The following is a 14916-nucleotide window of genomic DNA, read 5'->3' on the forward strand; positions in this document are numbered from 1 at the left end:
AAAAAATTGAATCTTTTCTTGATTATATAAATGGACACTTATTTTGGACCAAAATAAAAAAGTAAATTGGTTACGGTGGACCGGAGGAAGTAAATGATTTATCACCGAAGGCAAAATTATTAGGTGGTTTCTTCCTGTTTGTCCAAACCTCGGTGAGAATTAATCTAGGCGCGCACACCAAGGTTATAAAAAAACTAAATGATTTAGGCTAAAAGGACATTAAACTCAACTTTGAATTTATAGCACTCCTAAGCTACCTTATTCTATGAGCTAGAATTCTTGCTTGTTTATACTTTATACTATGTAAATTGCGTGATAATTTTATTTGAAAGTTTTAAAATGTGAACAATAAATACTTTAATTTACTTATTTTAGGTCTAGACATCAGTAACTAGAGTAAGGACTAAAAAAAAACTATTTTTGGATGAAATAATGCGAGGACAGTGAGTGAGGATATAATTTCTTGACAAACCAGAAAGGGAGAGGTCGGCGCTGGCTGTATCTATAAAAGATGAAGAGTGCATTTGATACAAAATACAAAAACCCAAACATTCATTAACATTTATTACCCATTGTATTGTTAAATGCAGTAACACAAAATCCAAAATACTGTTACTTTTTTTCTGTGTGATTATCTGTCTGTCACAGACATTCTTAGCCTTTGAGGAGAGCTCTTGTCAGTACCTCATTGTTTGCACTTTTACAGACTCCCTCTCTCTCTCTTTCTTTATTCACATTTCTCATTTTCCACACTTTGCTTTTTCCCACCATTGTTGAAGATAAAGCATTTTTTTCATATTCTCTCTTTCCACTTCTCTATAATGGGTGCCAAATGGTTATTGCTATTCTTTGTTTTGATTTTTGCGTCTGAGTTTGGTTATTGCAGTGTGACTTATGACAAGAAGTCACTCATTATCAATGGCCAAAGAAAAATCCTTTTTTCCGGTTCCATTCATTACCCCAGAAGTACCCCTGATGTATGGCTTTTTCTTTTTTTGCTCTTTTTTTTTATTGGTATTTCGGTATTTTTTTTCTTGACAATGGAGAAAATGCAGATGTGGGAGGGGATTATACAGAAGGCAAAAGATGGAGGATTGGATGTTATTGAAACCTATGTGTTCTGGAATCTTCATGAACCTTCACCTGGCAATGTAGTTTGCTCTTCACTCCCTTTTTTTTAATGCATTAGTAGTTGTTTCTTCTGCTGAGGAAGTATTTGTGAAAATGGCTGTATTAATCTGTATATTTTTGTGGTTTTTTTTAGTACAATTTTGAGGGACGTAATGATTTAGTACGATTCATAAAGCTGGTTCAGAAGGCAGGGCTTTATATGCATCTTCGAATTGGGCCTTATATTTGTGGAGAGTGGAATTTTGGGTAAGTTTGATTCTTTTTTGTTCATATCAAACGACATTGAGCTTTGATTTTCGATAGTGTTTTCTTTCTAATGCTATGTGCTCTGTATAATTTTTTTTTTTTAATTTTTAATTGCAGTGGTTTTCCTGTATGGTTGAAGTATGTTCCTGGTATCAGCTTCAGAACTGATAATGAACCTTTCAAGGTCTCTCTCTCTCTCTCTCTCTCTCCCCCCCCCCTCCTCACACACACACACACAGCCTAATATGTAGTAGAAATTTGGTTAAAGAACAAGTAATAATTTTGCTCTATTTGGAAGTTAAATTACAGTAGACTGGCCCATTATCCATGGAGTTTTGAACTGTGCTGAACTGGTTCTCGGGGATTTCTCGTTTATCAGAAAAGTAAAAAATAAAGTGGACTGGTATTTTTTGTCTTGCAGAGGGAAATGCAAAGATTCACACAGAAAATTGTCCAAATGATGAAGAATGAGAAGCTATTTCAGACCCAAGGTGGTCCTATCATTCTCTCACAGGTATGATTTTGTACTATTCATTTCATGAACAAGTGAGTAAAGCTACTTCCTGTGGCATCTAGTGTGTACCTTAAGCAATTTAAAATTAATGATATGTGAGAAAGCTCAGAGATTGGATCATATGTTTTGTGTTTTCAGCCCATGTGCAGTATGGTGCTTTGCAATGATGAAGCATCATAGGTACTCATGTTTAGAAGTGTTTGATGCAGATTGAGAACGAGTATGGGTTAGAAATAAAAAAATATGGCGCTCCTGGTCATGCGTACATGACTTGGGCGGCTAAAATGGCTGTTGAAATGGGTACTGGGGTCCCGTGGATTATGTGCAAAGAGGATGATGCCCCTGATCCAGTGGTAAGAATTTTTTTGCCACTAGACAAGATAAGCGTAGCTTCATTTATTAAATAAACTGCGCATAGAACTCGGTTCTTTTAGCTCTTGTTATTTCCGTTGCCCATCTTAATTACCAGGATTGGAAAATATGCATACAAAAAGTCAATTATATAGGAAAGTTGATTCTAAGTGCTTATCTAATGTTATGCTGAACGTAATCTTCATCTTGGTGACAGATAAACACCTGCAATGGTTTTTATTGTGATTACTTTTCCCCTAACAAACCTAACAAGCCAACTATATGGACAGAGGCATGGAGCGGCTGGTAAATTCGTGATACTTTGGTATTTGCAGAGTGATTAATACTTTTCCATGTTGGGATGATTTTACTTACGTTTCTTGATGTATAAAGGTTTGATGATTTTGGCGGTCCAGTTCATCATCGACCAGTTGAAGATTTGGCCTTTGCAGTTGCACGGTTCATTCAAAAAGGAGGCTCCTTGGTGAATTATTATATGGTCAGTACTCAGTAACCAGCTTCTAAAAACTTGTTTATAATGGAACTTAACCGATAACTAGCTCTCTGAAGTTTTACATCGGTTGGAGATATGCCCGTTGCTCAAAAGTGCTTATCCATTAATCTGATATAGGAAATATTTTGAATCGAGATTGTTTGAATCTTAAAATTCTGAAATACTCGGTAAGTAATAGGAGTAATGAAAAATCTGGTTGGCTTAGGAAAAAATCTTGCATAACTATCTAAAATTTTCATCTTGACCTGTCACCATGTCTAAACTGTTAAGTTCAGTGGCTATTTATGTATTTCCCAGTCTCCCCAACTTTAAATATTAAATTTCCGAGGATGCCTGTTTGATGCTTTCTTAGGTAAAAGGACTCTTACCAAATGAATGAAAGGAAATAATATCAAGAGTTTTTCCATCTGTGGGATCCATCACGCCCAACCTGTAATGCTATTCTGTCCTTAACCGACATTCCTTTTTCCTCTTTGAACAGTATCATGGGGGAACCAACTTTGGAAGAACAGCTGGAGGGCCTTTCATCACTACCAGCTACGATTATGATGCTCCTATTGATGAATATGGTCAGAGACTTAGCTATGACCATTTAAAGCAACAACTTATGCATGTAACGCGACTTTCCTCGTATATACTAATTAGTTCTCCATGCTTATTTTATAGGCTTGATTAGGCAGCCAAAGTATGACCATTTGAAGGAGCTTCATAAGGCTATCAAGTTATGTGAACCAGCACTTATTTCTGCTGATCCTACCATTACTGCCTTAGGAAACTATGAACAGGTACCTTCCTATTTTTTTCCCTCTTTCCGTAAACTCTTTTAATTATCTTGTTTTGGGGGTAGGGGTGTTACTGCGAGTAGACGCAGATCCAAAATTTTAAGCCAGTGGTCTGCCAGTGGATGTGAGTACTACTCCTTTGTGGAAGTGGGTGGAATTTAAAGGGAGTGGGTGCAGGCTCACCGCCTATTTTGCATCCACTCTGACAACGAGGACGAGTATTCAATTAAAGTTAGATTTCTATTGATTATAGATTATCGATAACTCTTTGTTCTTTCATATATTACATTGATACGTTCTTTTACATATTCGATGCATCATTCTTTGGCCTTATAAAATTCTGAAATCTTCTCCATTTTGCAGGCACATGTATTTTCTTCTGGCTCTGGACATTGTGCTGCTTTTCTTGCAAATTTCCATTTGACTTCACCTGCGAGGGTGACATTTAGGCACAAACATTACGACCTGCCACCTTGGTCAATAAGCATTCTTCCAGACTGTAAAAATGTTGTATATAATACTGCCAGGGTATGTTATATATCAAGATAGTTACTTGCTCCTGTTGTATATCTTCTTCTTTTATTCATTGGTGCTGAAGAGTCATTCACAAGTAAATGTCGTCTTTTTCCATCTCCGTTGATCCTTCTCTACGTACTCCTTTACGTAGCTAAAATTAGGTTGTAATCTTTCTTCACATAACATCTACCCCCTACTTCTAACCAAATAATACTTAAGAGTAAGTTCACAATATTGAGTCTACTAAACAAGCCCTTGGTTTTCTCTTCCCATTGACATGATCTACTAAGATGAGAATTGAAGCTAAGTTATGTATGAAATACTCAATTGCCAACTCGCAATCTATTTACTGAAAATATTCTGTAATGAAGTTTTTTGCTCTTCAAATCAGGTTGGAGTTAAGACATCCAATGCACAAATGCTGCCCACAAACGTACAACTGCGAACTTGGGAAACATTTAGTGAAGATGTATCCACCATTGATGCGGATTCAAAGCTCACTGTTGTTGGTCTCTTGGAGCAATTAAATGTTACCAGGGATACGAGTGACTACCTTTGGTACACCACTAGGTATGAACAAAAATATTTTTACACGCCTGCTGACAAACGTGTATATTCATTTGACCATATCATTGAACTTTTCAGTGTTGAGATAAGTTCAGCCGAATCATTTCTACATCGAGGGCAACATCTGACTCTTACTGTCCAGTCAGCAGGCCATGCCTTACATGTGTTTATTAATGGACAACTTTCAGGTGCAAATGCTTTTCTCTTTTAGTTAACTCATTTTAACTTTTTAATGTTGAGAAACGTCAAAGGTTGGATTCCTTCTAAGAGTTTCAGTGTCCAATTACAGGTTCAGTTTATGGAAACCGAGAAAACCGAAGAGTTACCTTTACAGGAGGTGTTAACCTGCATGCTGGAATAAACAGAATTTCCCTACTCAGTGTAGCTGTTGGATTGCCAGTTAGTCTCATATTCCAACTCGCACAATCATTTTAAAACTGTAATATGTGTGGAGAATGAATCGCAAATTTATAGTTTATAATAAACATTAGCAGCAACAACTTGAGATGGGGCAAGGATGGTGGGGACTGGGGAGATATCTCTGCATTTCATAAATCACTCATCATTTTCTTGCTTGCCAAAAGTGGTTTTCACCTTTGTGTCTTGGTTTGTTTTATTTGAAGAACAATGGAGCACGTTATGAGACGTGGAGCACGGGAGTCCTTGGACCAGTTGTTCTTCATGGGCTAGACAAGGGACCAAGGGACTTATCCTGGCAGAAATGGTCCTATCAGGTGCTTGTCCTAATTTCTTATTCATGCTTTGGCATCTTAGAGGTCCTTACCACAACTTTGAATGTTTTCGCGCAGGTGGGGTTGAGAGGTGAGGCAATGAACTTGGGTTCTCCAAATGCAATTTCTGCTGCTGATTGGGTGGGAGGCTCTTTGATAGCAAGACAGCGACAACCTCTTACTTGGTACAAGGTAAATATGTTTGCTTCGGTCTTAGAGTTAGATAAGTGATGTTCAAAGAGAAGATTGATGATGTAGAATAGATCTGTAATAACGAGAATTGAAAAGGTGGAATCTTGATCTTGATCATGATCATGGATACTGAGATTCTTCATGAAACTTTCAGGTATACTTCAATGCACCACGAGGAAGTGATCCGTTAGCGCTGGACATGGGTAGTATGGGAAAAGGTCAAGTCTGGATCAATGGGCAGAGCATCGGAAGATACTGGACTGCTTACGCCACTGGTAACTGCAGCCCTTGCAGTTATATAGGGACATTCCGACAAGGAAAGTGCCAATCCGGTTGTGGCCAGCCAACTCAAAGATGGTATGCAGATCACAGTAGTATTTTTGACCCTTAGTTGATAAATGAGAAGATTAAAATGGTTACTAACTCTTTTAACCTATTGGTTTCTTTTAGGTACCATGTTCCTCGATCTTGGTTGAAGCCAACTGGAAACTTGCTGATAGTTTTTGAGGAGATAGGTGGTGATGCATCAAAGATTTCTCTTGTCAAAAGGTCAATTACATATGTATAGACATGATATCATTTAGGTATTATTATTTAAAAGAAAAATTTGGTGTGAGATTTATCTCATAGAAAAGAAAGGGTTCTACGAAAAGCTCTTATGCTAGTTTTTTTGGCCAATAATTAGCTTATTTGATTTGCTTTCCCATCATCTTCATTCAAAATGTGGCTGCAGTGCTACTGCTGGTCTTCCTCATCGATGTACATATTAAGAAGTTATTAATGGAAAAAGAACTCTATTTGTTTCATTTCAGAAAAGAGAGATCCAATTTTCAATTTCTCTTACTTTATATTCTTATCCGTCTTAAATTCTAAACCATTAGATCTTGTGTTACAGAAACGGGTCCTTTGTAGTAATTATTATATTTCTCCTTCACAAAAATAATTTTGCCAAGTAAAATTTTATTTTGTTGGCATGAAATTAACCTTGAATTGAATGAATGGTTAAATGAATTTAAGAAATGCTAATACAAGAGCTGCACTAATTTCATTGTGAAGGTACATATTTTACTTTCGAGTTAAGTTCAAATTTTAAATGATTTTACATTTGGCACAAAACCTGGAACCTATACACCACTTCTCTCTGCAATGGACTTCCATTATTCCAATATTTACGCCTAATTGTTAGTAGTACTAGTAGCTTATTAAGTTTTGAAAAGATAAATGCGTGCCCCATTATTTACGTGAACTTGAAACAGTATTTTTTTTACCCATCGCATCAACTTAAGGGGCAATCAAGTAGAAAGAGTGCTGCAGAAAGATAACGATTTGTACTCTTTTTTACCACATAAGTAGGACAATATCACGGGTGTTTACATTAATCAACAAATTTAAGGACACAATATTTTTCATATATATATTGTTTACTTAATCATAGTTAAATAATATATATTCTCACTTTAATTTGGGGTAACTACAAAAATTAGATTATTTAATTCGACTCATTCACAAAATATTTTTTAAGTGTTTTCCTAAATAATAGTCCTTCAAATTGATTGAGCGTGTTGCATCCCAAATTAATTAAATCTAATAAATGTATATACTTAGTCCTTACTAATACATTAAAATTTTAAATAAAGTTATCCAACAATTCAACAGTTTCAATATATAGTTATTGGAAACAAGAAAAATGAAGGTATTCAGAGCCTTCTATTCAATCCCTTTTAGTTTATACCCGCTGCAAATTTGAGTCCGGAAACAAAATGACGTCATTTGCCAATTTTTGACGTCATTTTGGTTCCTGACTCCTGCAAATTTTAACACATTTGAACTTTGATCAACAAAACTGCAGCGCACCAGAACCAAAACAGCAAAAAACGCGCGAAAGCGCGAAACATACTATCAAGTCTTTCTCCTTCAGCAAAAGAAAAAAAAAAAAACTCAATAAAAGAAATCTTTAAAAAAACAAAATGCACCTGTGACACACGCTGGCTCGTCTCTCTCGCTCTTTAACTCTCCTATTTCTCTCTCTAGAAATTTCAGGCGCATGACTTTTGTAGTTTGTTCGTCACGCTCTTCCTTCAGTCCATGGCTAAAACTCGCGCCAATCGTCGAACCCTAGATTCTTACACGGTCAAATCCATCAACAAAACCGTCCGAGGTAAGTTCAATTCCACTCTTCTCCCAATTTTCCTACAAAATATGCAAAAAAATTCGCCGGAAAATCTAACTTGCGCCACCTGTCATCGTTTCCTCAGCCGGAGACTGCGTGTTGATGCGACCGTCGGAGTCGTCAAAGCCGTCGTACGTAGCTCGAGTTGAGACGATTGAGTCGGACAGCAGAGGCGGTAACGTCAGGGTTCGCGTCCGGTGGTACTACCGGCCGGAGGAGTCGATCGGCGGTCGACGTCAATTTCACGGCTCAAAGGAACTGTTCCTGTCCGATCACTACGATACACAAAGCGCCGACACAATTGAAGGCAAGTGTACGGTCCACACATTCAAGAGCTACACAAAACTCGACGCCGTTGGCAACGAAGATTTCTTTTGCCGATTCGAGTACAATTCTTCTACTGGAGCGTTTAATCCCGACAGAGTTGCCGTGTATGTTTAAAGCTTGATGAAAATCCTGGCTTTTTTGCTTACATATCTATTTAATTACACTTAAAGTTGGTTATAATAGTAACTTGACCTCAGTTTTCGCAATTGAATAAAACTATCTGGCTACAACACCTAGCTATGTGGTCTTATTAGGAAAGAATTTAAGTTCAATACAGTACAACTGTAAAAAATTATTTACACAATCAGGTCAAATATAATGTAATTGTGCCGTTACTGCTTACAGTTTCAATTTAATTACATCTAAATGTGGTTATAATAGTGATTTAACCTCTTTTTTTGCTGTTGCATAAAAATATCCGGCTACAATATCTAGCTATCTGGTACTATTATTTACACAATTAGCTCACTTATTAGGTAATTACATTCAAATCTCTTGTTAAACATTAATTGGTAATCTGTCAAAGATGGTAAGTAACCAGCTGTCATAGGTTAAAATTCACCATTAGTGTGATTGGTGGTGTATATAACTTAAATCATTAGGAAATATATCTTTTTCTTAACAAGTTCTGCCACATATTTGAATTGATTATTAACCTGAATTTATTGGTTGAGTGTTCTCCTTGGTCCAAATTTTGCAGGTATTGTAAATGTGAGATGCCTTACAATCCGGATGACCTCATGGTTCAATGCGAAGGCTGCAGTGACTGGTAAGTCTGATTCTTTACATTTTTATTGTGGTAGGTTGTATTATAATATAATTTCATGTTTAGCCATCCATTGCACTATGTTTCAAATCTTGTTAGATTTTATAGTTTCTACTAAGAGGCAAACTAGTGCCATTATAGCACCTGATAAACAGTACAGTTTATGCAGTAGTTTCCATTCTCAAAGCATATTCCTATGTTTTATTGCATGCTACCTCTTTTTTGGGGATAAGTCAAGATATTGTGCAAAAGCTAACTCAAAAAGAGAAGTGGCAATTAGTTACTCCAGGATATGCGACTCAAGCCGTTCATGATTATCTGTAGTTCATGTATTTGTGTTGTGTTTCAAATAATCTTGTTCTTAGCAGAGTTACTTAGATATTTCCTGATGGAGGATCATGATTCCTTTTAACACGTTATGTGCCGTCTGTTCAATGTTGGGAGCAAGTTTACCGACATATGTGAGGAGAGGTTTTTCTCTTGTACATTCTGCGTTTGTGATAGAGTTGTAACCAATCCTCAGAGTCTAGTGAGCTTTCATGACACGAATAACATAGCTGACATTGGTTTTCTTCAAGAAGGTAGTGATTCCTTTAAGTTTTAACTAGGCCGTTAGCTCATGAAACCGGGAGAAAGCAACTCTCCCTTTCTTTTGGTTGATGGGCGTTTCTAGTTGCATGATGCAATGCAATTGATGTCCTTTTTGGAAACGCTCTTCTCCTTCTCCTTCCTATTTGTGTCAGAAAAAACTTTCCTTGAGGTGATAGTAGTAAGTGCCCTATTACATGGTCGTTAGATCTATGTATTATCATTTGCGTTACTGGTGTATTTTTAATTATGTATGCTGATGTGTTATGCATATTTATATGGCTTGTGTTTGGATACTTAGTTTATGAAGTCTAATAATGGATGGAGGATTTATATTGGTGATATTAAGGTACTTATTATAAAGAAGATATTGGTGATATTAAGGTGATCACCATCGTTGCATCTGGAAATCTGTAATAGGCAGAGCAGAGCTATATATGGAGCCATCATTTTGTATTTCAATATTTTTTGGAATCTTCTTGAGCCGAGGGTCTCCCGGAAAAGCCTCTCTACCCTGAGGGGTACACTCTACCCTCCCCAGACCCCACTAGTAGGAGTATTACTGGGTTGTTGTTGTTGTTCTTTTGCCGCCTCCAACCCCCCTCTCTGCCCCACAAAACAACAAAAAGAAAAAACAAACAAACAAAAAAGGGTGAAAATCAAAATTTGCATTTGATCTGATACACATCCCTCTTCCCAATCATAGTGCTCCCTGACACATCCCTCTTCCAAATCATAGTGCTGCCTGATCTTAAATGATCAGTTGCAAACTTCTTCGTTTCTTTTATTGGTAATTATTTTTGTTTACCAGATAAATGATTTTCATTCACTAATATAAGTGGTCATACGCGTCTCTTATGGCTATGCAACTATGATACTTGGTTCGCTACTTATATTGAACTTTTTTCTTCCTATCTATCCGCAAAATAGGTTGGGCCAATGAATGAACGTAAGAAGAGTAATCTTCATAATTCTCTGCTCGAAATGATATAATCAGTTCCAATGCAAAGATGGCATTATTTAAGCTTCTTAGGTTGTCAAGCCTTTAATAACGCTAGGTATGTACCTGTCACGAAAAGATTGTGGAACCAAAGTGACGTGGAAAATTGACAAAAGAACCATATTATTATTACCTATAGCACATAGAAAATGTGCATTATGTAGATCCAAGTACATACTGAAGGGTTTTAAATTGGCACACATGTGGTACTCAATTGTTTTTAGAAACTAAAAAGCCACGAACATGGTTGGAAATGGATGGCTGCGGGAAGGCTTCGGAAACTGTGTTACTCTACTCATTTTCATTCTTGTGTTCCAAAACAATTATTTTTAATTATTTTCGAATATTAAAGTTATAAAATCTTATCAAATCCCAGTGGAAACAAAAAATACTAGGTGAATTCTTCTCATATGTTCATGCCGTGGTGGATAGAGTTAGTACATGTTATTGGAGGGAGGTAGCAAGTATCCCGTGGAATTAGTTGAGGTGCGTGCAAGCTGGCGGGGACATTATGATTATCAAAAAATAAAAAAATAAATTAAAAAAATTATAAAATCTTATCTTGATGTTTTTCTTAATGATTCCGCTATGTAACAAAAAATTTAATTATTAATAACACATCAAAATTAGTTTAACAAGTGCCTCCATTTTCCTTTGTATATTATAAGTAAGAATATCTAATTGAGTTTATTTCCATCCGGAATTGCAGATTTCACCAAATAATTTTCATAGAAAGCTTTTCATAAAATTTAAACCGCGTGTGATATTCCTTGTAGTATCCTAATCTAATTAGGACTTAGTTCAACCTAATTCTTATATGAAAAGGGAAACACTTCTCCAACCTGGTTCATCACATGGTCCAGCTCATACGAGCTATTTGGCTCAATTAGTAATAATCAAAATAAAATTACTAAGACTATATTCTCAAAATAATTTAACAAGTACACTTTGTTTGTTGATCATCAAAATAGCACATGTATCAACATGTACACTGCGACAACATATTTTGTTACTTCTTTAGCGAAGATCAAATTAAGACGCTTAAATGAGAGGCACAAAATGTGCTTTTTTCGTTTTTGTAATTTGATTTGTGAATGGAAAAAGTAGGAAAGAAGCAGTGGAACTCGAACTTGGACATTTTCAGAAATATACTCCCACCAATGACTTTGAATGAGATTTTCGTGGCCACAGATCATGAGAGAATATGATTATGGAAGGTTCTTTTGTCAACTTTGTGATTAAGTTATTTGCCTCCCATCTCTCTTTCATGTTTACTTCTTCCTCTACCATTGGAAAAGTATATTAGAGGTTGTAGGCTTTTACATGGATATTGTATCAGTTGAAATTGACCTGCACGCACTATATTAATTTTCATGTGGATATGCTATTGATTTAGTCGACTGACCTCTGTGCATTTTACCTTTTTGGTTGTATATTTCAAGAAGCGAGTTTCAAACATGATACCTTTTTTTGTATGTTATTCAGTACGAACAATTTATTTAGTAAAATACCTTTATCGTGCCAAGGAAAAGAAAGAAGGAAGCAAAAAAGAAAGGGGAGTAGAAGAAAAAGATACGACATTTTCTTTAGCATCATCACGAAGTCATTAATCATTGGCACTAAAAAGGTTGCAAGAACATGTTTCTTCCTAATGACTTATTGTTGGTGAAATTACAAGTAATTACAGTTGAAAAATAAGATGAAGAAAAATAAATAAATATTCTTTAGGCTGAGGCGCGGATATCTCGCTCTCTTTAAGGAGATTCAAGCCCACTGCGGTAGCATCTTCACTGGTCCAGCAGTAATACTCTTGACTTGTCCCCTCGAGGATACAACAGCCTGACAACGTTGTATGACTCGAACAAACTCTGGACAAGTTGTTGAGTCCAAAGCTCCACCAAAATGAACACCTTCCTTCAACAAAAATAATATTCTCTTTTGTAGAGAATAAGTTGGAGACCTAGATTTTCTCCTTCTCTTAACTCTCTTTTTCACTACACCAAGTTCACTTTTTTCATACACACTACCATATTTTCCCACACCAAACATAAGGAAGAAACACCACTATTTATAGGTGTAGAATTTCTTCCATGAAATAAATAACAAAGTAGTGGCATAATAAAGTTATAGAACATGGTTTTGTGGTTACAAACTTTAACATTTAGTGGGTAATTAGTGGTAGATCATGGCATTAGTGGTTTCAAGAGTTACACCAAAATAATGGCCACTTTCTTGCCAATTTATAACCACTATCTCACAAGAAATAATGCAATTTAATATTATAATTTTAATATTAAAATGCACAAATACCAATAGTTATTTACTGGTGGGCACTATAAGGGGGAGGAAGTTTTCAACGATAATAAGTATTATATGAACTTTCTTAAGGGAAAGCTTATTGAATGAGCAACAGTTTCATAAGGGAAAGTATATTGGTCACTAAATCTTTTATTGGTCACTTAAAATTCTTGAAACTTTAATATCCGAAAATAATTAAAGCAATTGATTTGGAATACATGAATCGAAATGAGTAGATGGACAAGGTTGCTCCCTTTCGTGGCTTTTTTTAGTTTCTAAAAATAATTGAGTATCAATCAGTAAAGAGTGATGACAAGGTCGAGGAAGAGATGACCCACATGTGTGCCAATTTAAACCCCAAAATTGTGGCGCAGAGAAGAACAACATAATGCATTATTTATATGCGCTATATGCGTCCGTGTCCCTAGTAATGGACGTTAACTTTGATTACGCACTTGGATCTATATAACACATATTTTCTATGCGCTATAGGTAGTTCTTTTGCCAATTTTCCACATTACTTTGGTTCCGGACTCTCAAAAATGTTATGCTAGATATGTACTTTTCCGCATCGAAAATCTTGCTCTGGAAGGATGCCAATGTGTGGGAGAGACCTTTGAAGGATAATAGTATATTCAATGCTAGTCAGGGTTAATGCAGTTCATAAACATGTGACAGACTTGCAGCTTAAGTTTCAGGAGCTGAATAGAGCAGATTCTTGATCAGCTTTCCTGGTTAGATTCAAATGAAAATATCATTTGTTTCAGCTAGTTTGAGGGCTAAATCTGCCGTCAATTAAGTTTTGTGCAAGCATATTTACATGATTCAAAGTCATTAAAATAGGAAGATTCTTAAGCAACAAAGCATATTCCTAGTAACGTCATTTGTATCCACTTGTAACATCTGGATGACCGGTACCAACTGTCTGTGATATTAATCCAGGTTCCACCCTGCTTGCATAGACATGACGCCTGAGGAAGCCAAGAGACTTGACCACTTCTTTTGCCAAAATTGTTCCTCTGAAGATCAGAAGAAATTGCTAAATTCTCATGCTACTTCAAGACTTTCAGATACAAAGGTGAGCCGATTGCTAGATTAGCACGTCCACCCTGGTTACATTTCTGTATTCATCTTCCACGATCCAACCTCCTTTCAGGTGATGTATCTTGCTGTATTCATTTGCAAACATGTTGGGGGAAAAACAAAGGCAAAAAAGAATGATTTTTGATTTTACATGCTTAGCAAAGCTGCTTTATCATACCGTTCGTTACATATGACAGTATGGTAGGAGCTTTGGTATGTTACCCTGTCATTTCTTGCAACATATTAGTAATGCCAAAGAAAAGTAAATACCAGATGATGTTTTGAATAAACTAAGCAAAAACAGATGTGCGTTATTCATTGGTTTTTGTTATCAAAAAGACATTTTCTGCAAGAGTAAACAGCTCTTAGCTGGAGTTTTATAGATTTATTTAATATTTTTTGGCTGACTGATCATTTTCAGTGGGAGTGAACTTCGGATTATTACGTGGTTAAGAATGAGAACTCTGACAAAATCAGCTCTTAGCTGGAGTTCTATAGATTTTATTTAATATTTTCTTTGGTTGTTATTGTCCTATAGATATGTTACTGAAGCCTCAATTTTCAAACTTTGACCTGAGTATTTCAGGTTGAGTCCAAACGCCGACGGAGGTGATACTTCTGCATATGCTGGAGGAACTGTAACATTTCTCTTATTTAGCCAACGGATGCAAGCAAACACTGAGGCTATTATAACTGCATCAGAAACAACTATCATGTGGACTGATGTAAAGGGAAACTGGGTGAAACTTTGTGTTTTCTACTGGTTTGATAGGCATGCACCTTGTTTCCTTTAAGTAGGTCGAGGAAGTGTTTGGCTGTGTGTAATTATGTACTGTAGGTTTTCTCTTCTGTTCTTCCACGTTGGAGTATATCTTAATAGGGTGTTTATAATAAAGTAGTTTAGTGTAAATAGGTGCTGCCATTTCCACGAGCAATAACCCTGCTGTTAACAGCTCCCTTATGGAAACTACTGCTGGGTGTTTGGTACATGTGTTAGATTAATGTCTCTTTTCTTTTTCTTTTTTTGGCCTTTTCTTGGTCATTGCGTGTTGTGTTTCTTCGTTGTGCTGTGTGTGCGCGGCTGATTAGTCAAGCATTCTCACTTCATTTGTTTAGAATCCGTATTAAGGTTCCTGGTAT

At 36.2% G+C, this 14916-nt stretch overlaps 2 protein-coding genes across 2 annotated transcripts; both read left to right on the top strand.

The window, feature by feature from the left end:
• Positions 1-440: 440 nt before the first annotated feature.
• Positions 441-6360, top strand: LOC107828285 (beta-galactosidase 3). The gene is made up of 18 exons (XM_016655567.2): positions 441-977; positions 1056-1151; positions 1265-1377; positions 1495-1561; positions 1799-1891; positions 2101-2244; positions 2460-2548; positions 2636-2741; positions 3238-3325; positions 3423-3541; positions 3902-4066; positions 4446-4624; positions 4700-4809; positions 4911-5020; positions 5245-5355; positions 5431-5544; positions 5699-5901; positions 5995-6360. The coding sequence occupies exons 1-18, from the start codon at positions 822-824 to the stop codon at positions 6110-6112; spliced, it is 2181 nt and encodes a 726-aa protein (XP_016511053.1). The 5' UTR covers positions 441-821; the 3' UTR covers positions 6113-6360.
• Positions 6361-7502: 1142 nt separating this feature from the next.
• Positions 7503-14763, top strand: LOC107828284 (chromatin remodeling protein SHL-like). The gene is made up of 5 exons (XM_016655566.2): positions 7503-7702; positions 7800-8145; positions 8742-8810; positions 13636-13771; positions 14363-14763. Exons 1-5 carry the CDS (start codon positions 7630-7632, stop codon positions 14387-14389), a joined length of 651 nt encoding a protein of 216 aa, XP_016511052.2. The 5' UTR covers positions 7503-7629; the 3' UTR covers positions 14390-14763.
• Positions 14764-14916: the final 153 nt, after the last annotated feature.

The sequence above is a fragment of the Nicotiana tabacum genome, chromosome 7 (assembly GCF_000715075.1).
Source record: "Nicotiana tabacum cultivar K326 chromosome 7, ASM71507v2, whole genome shotgun sequence".
Classification (NCBI taxonomy): Eukaryota; Viridiplantae; Streptophyta; class Magnoliopsida; order Solanales; family Solanaceae; genus Nicotiana; species Nicotiana tabacum.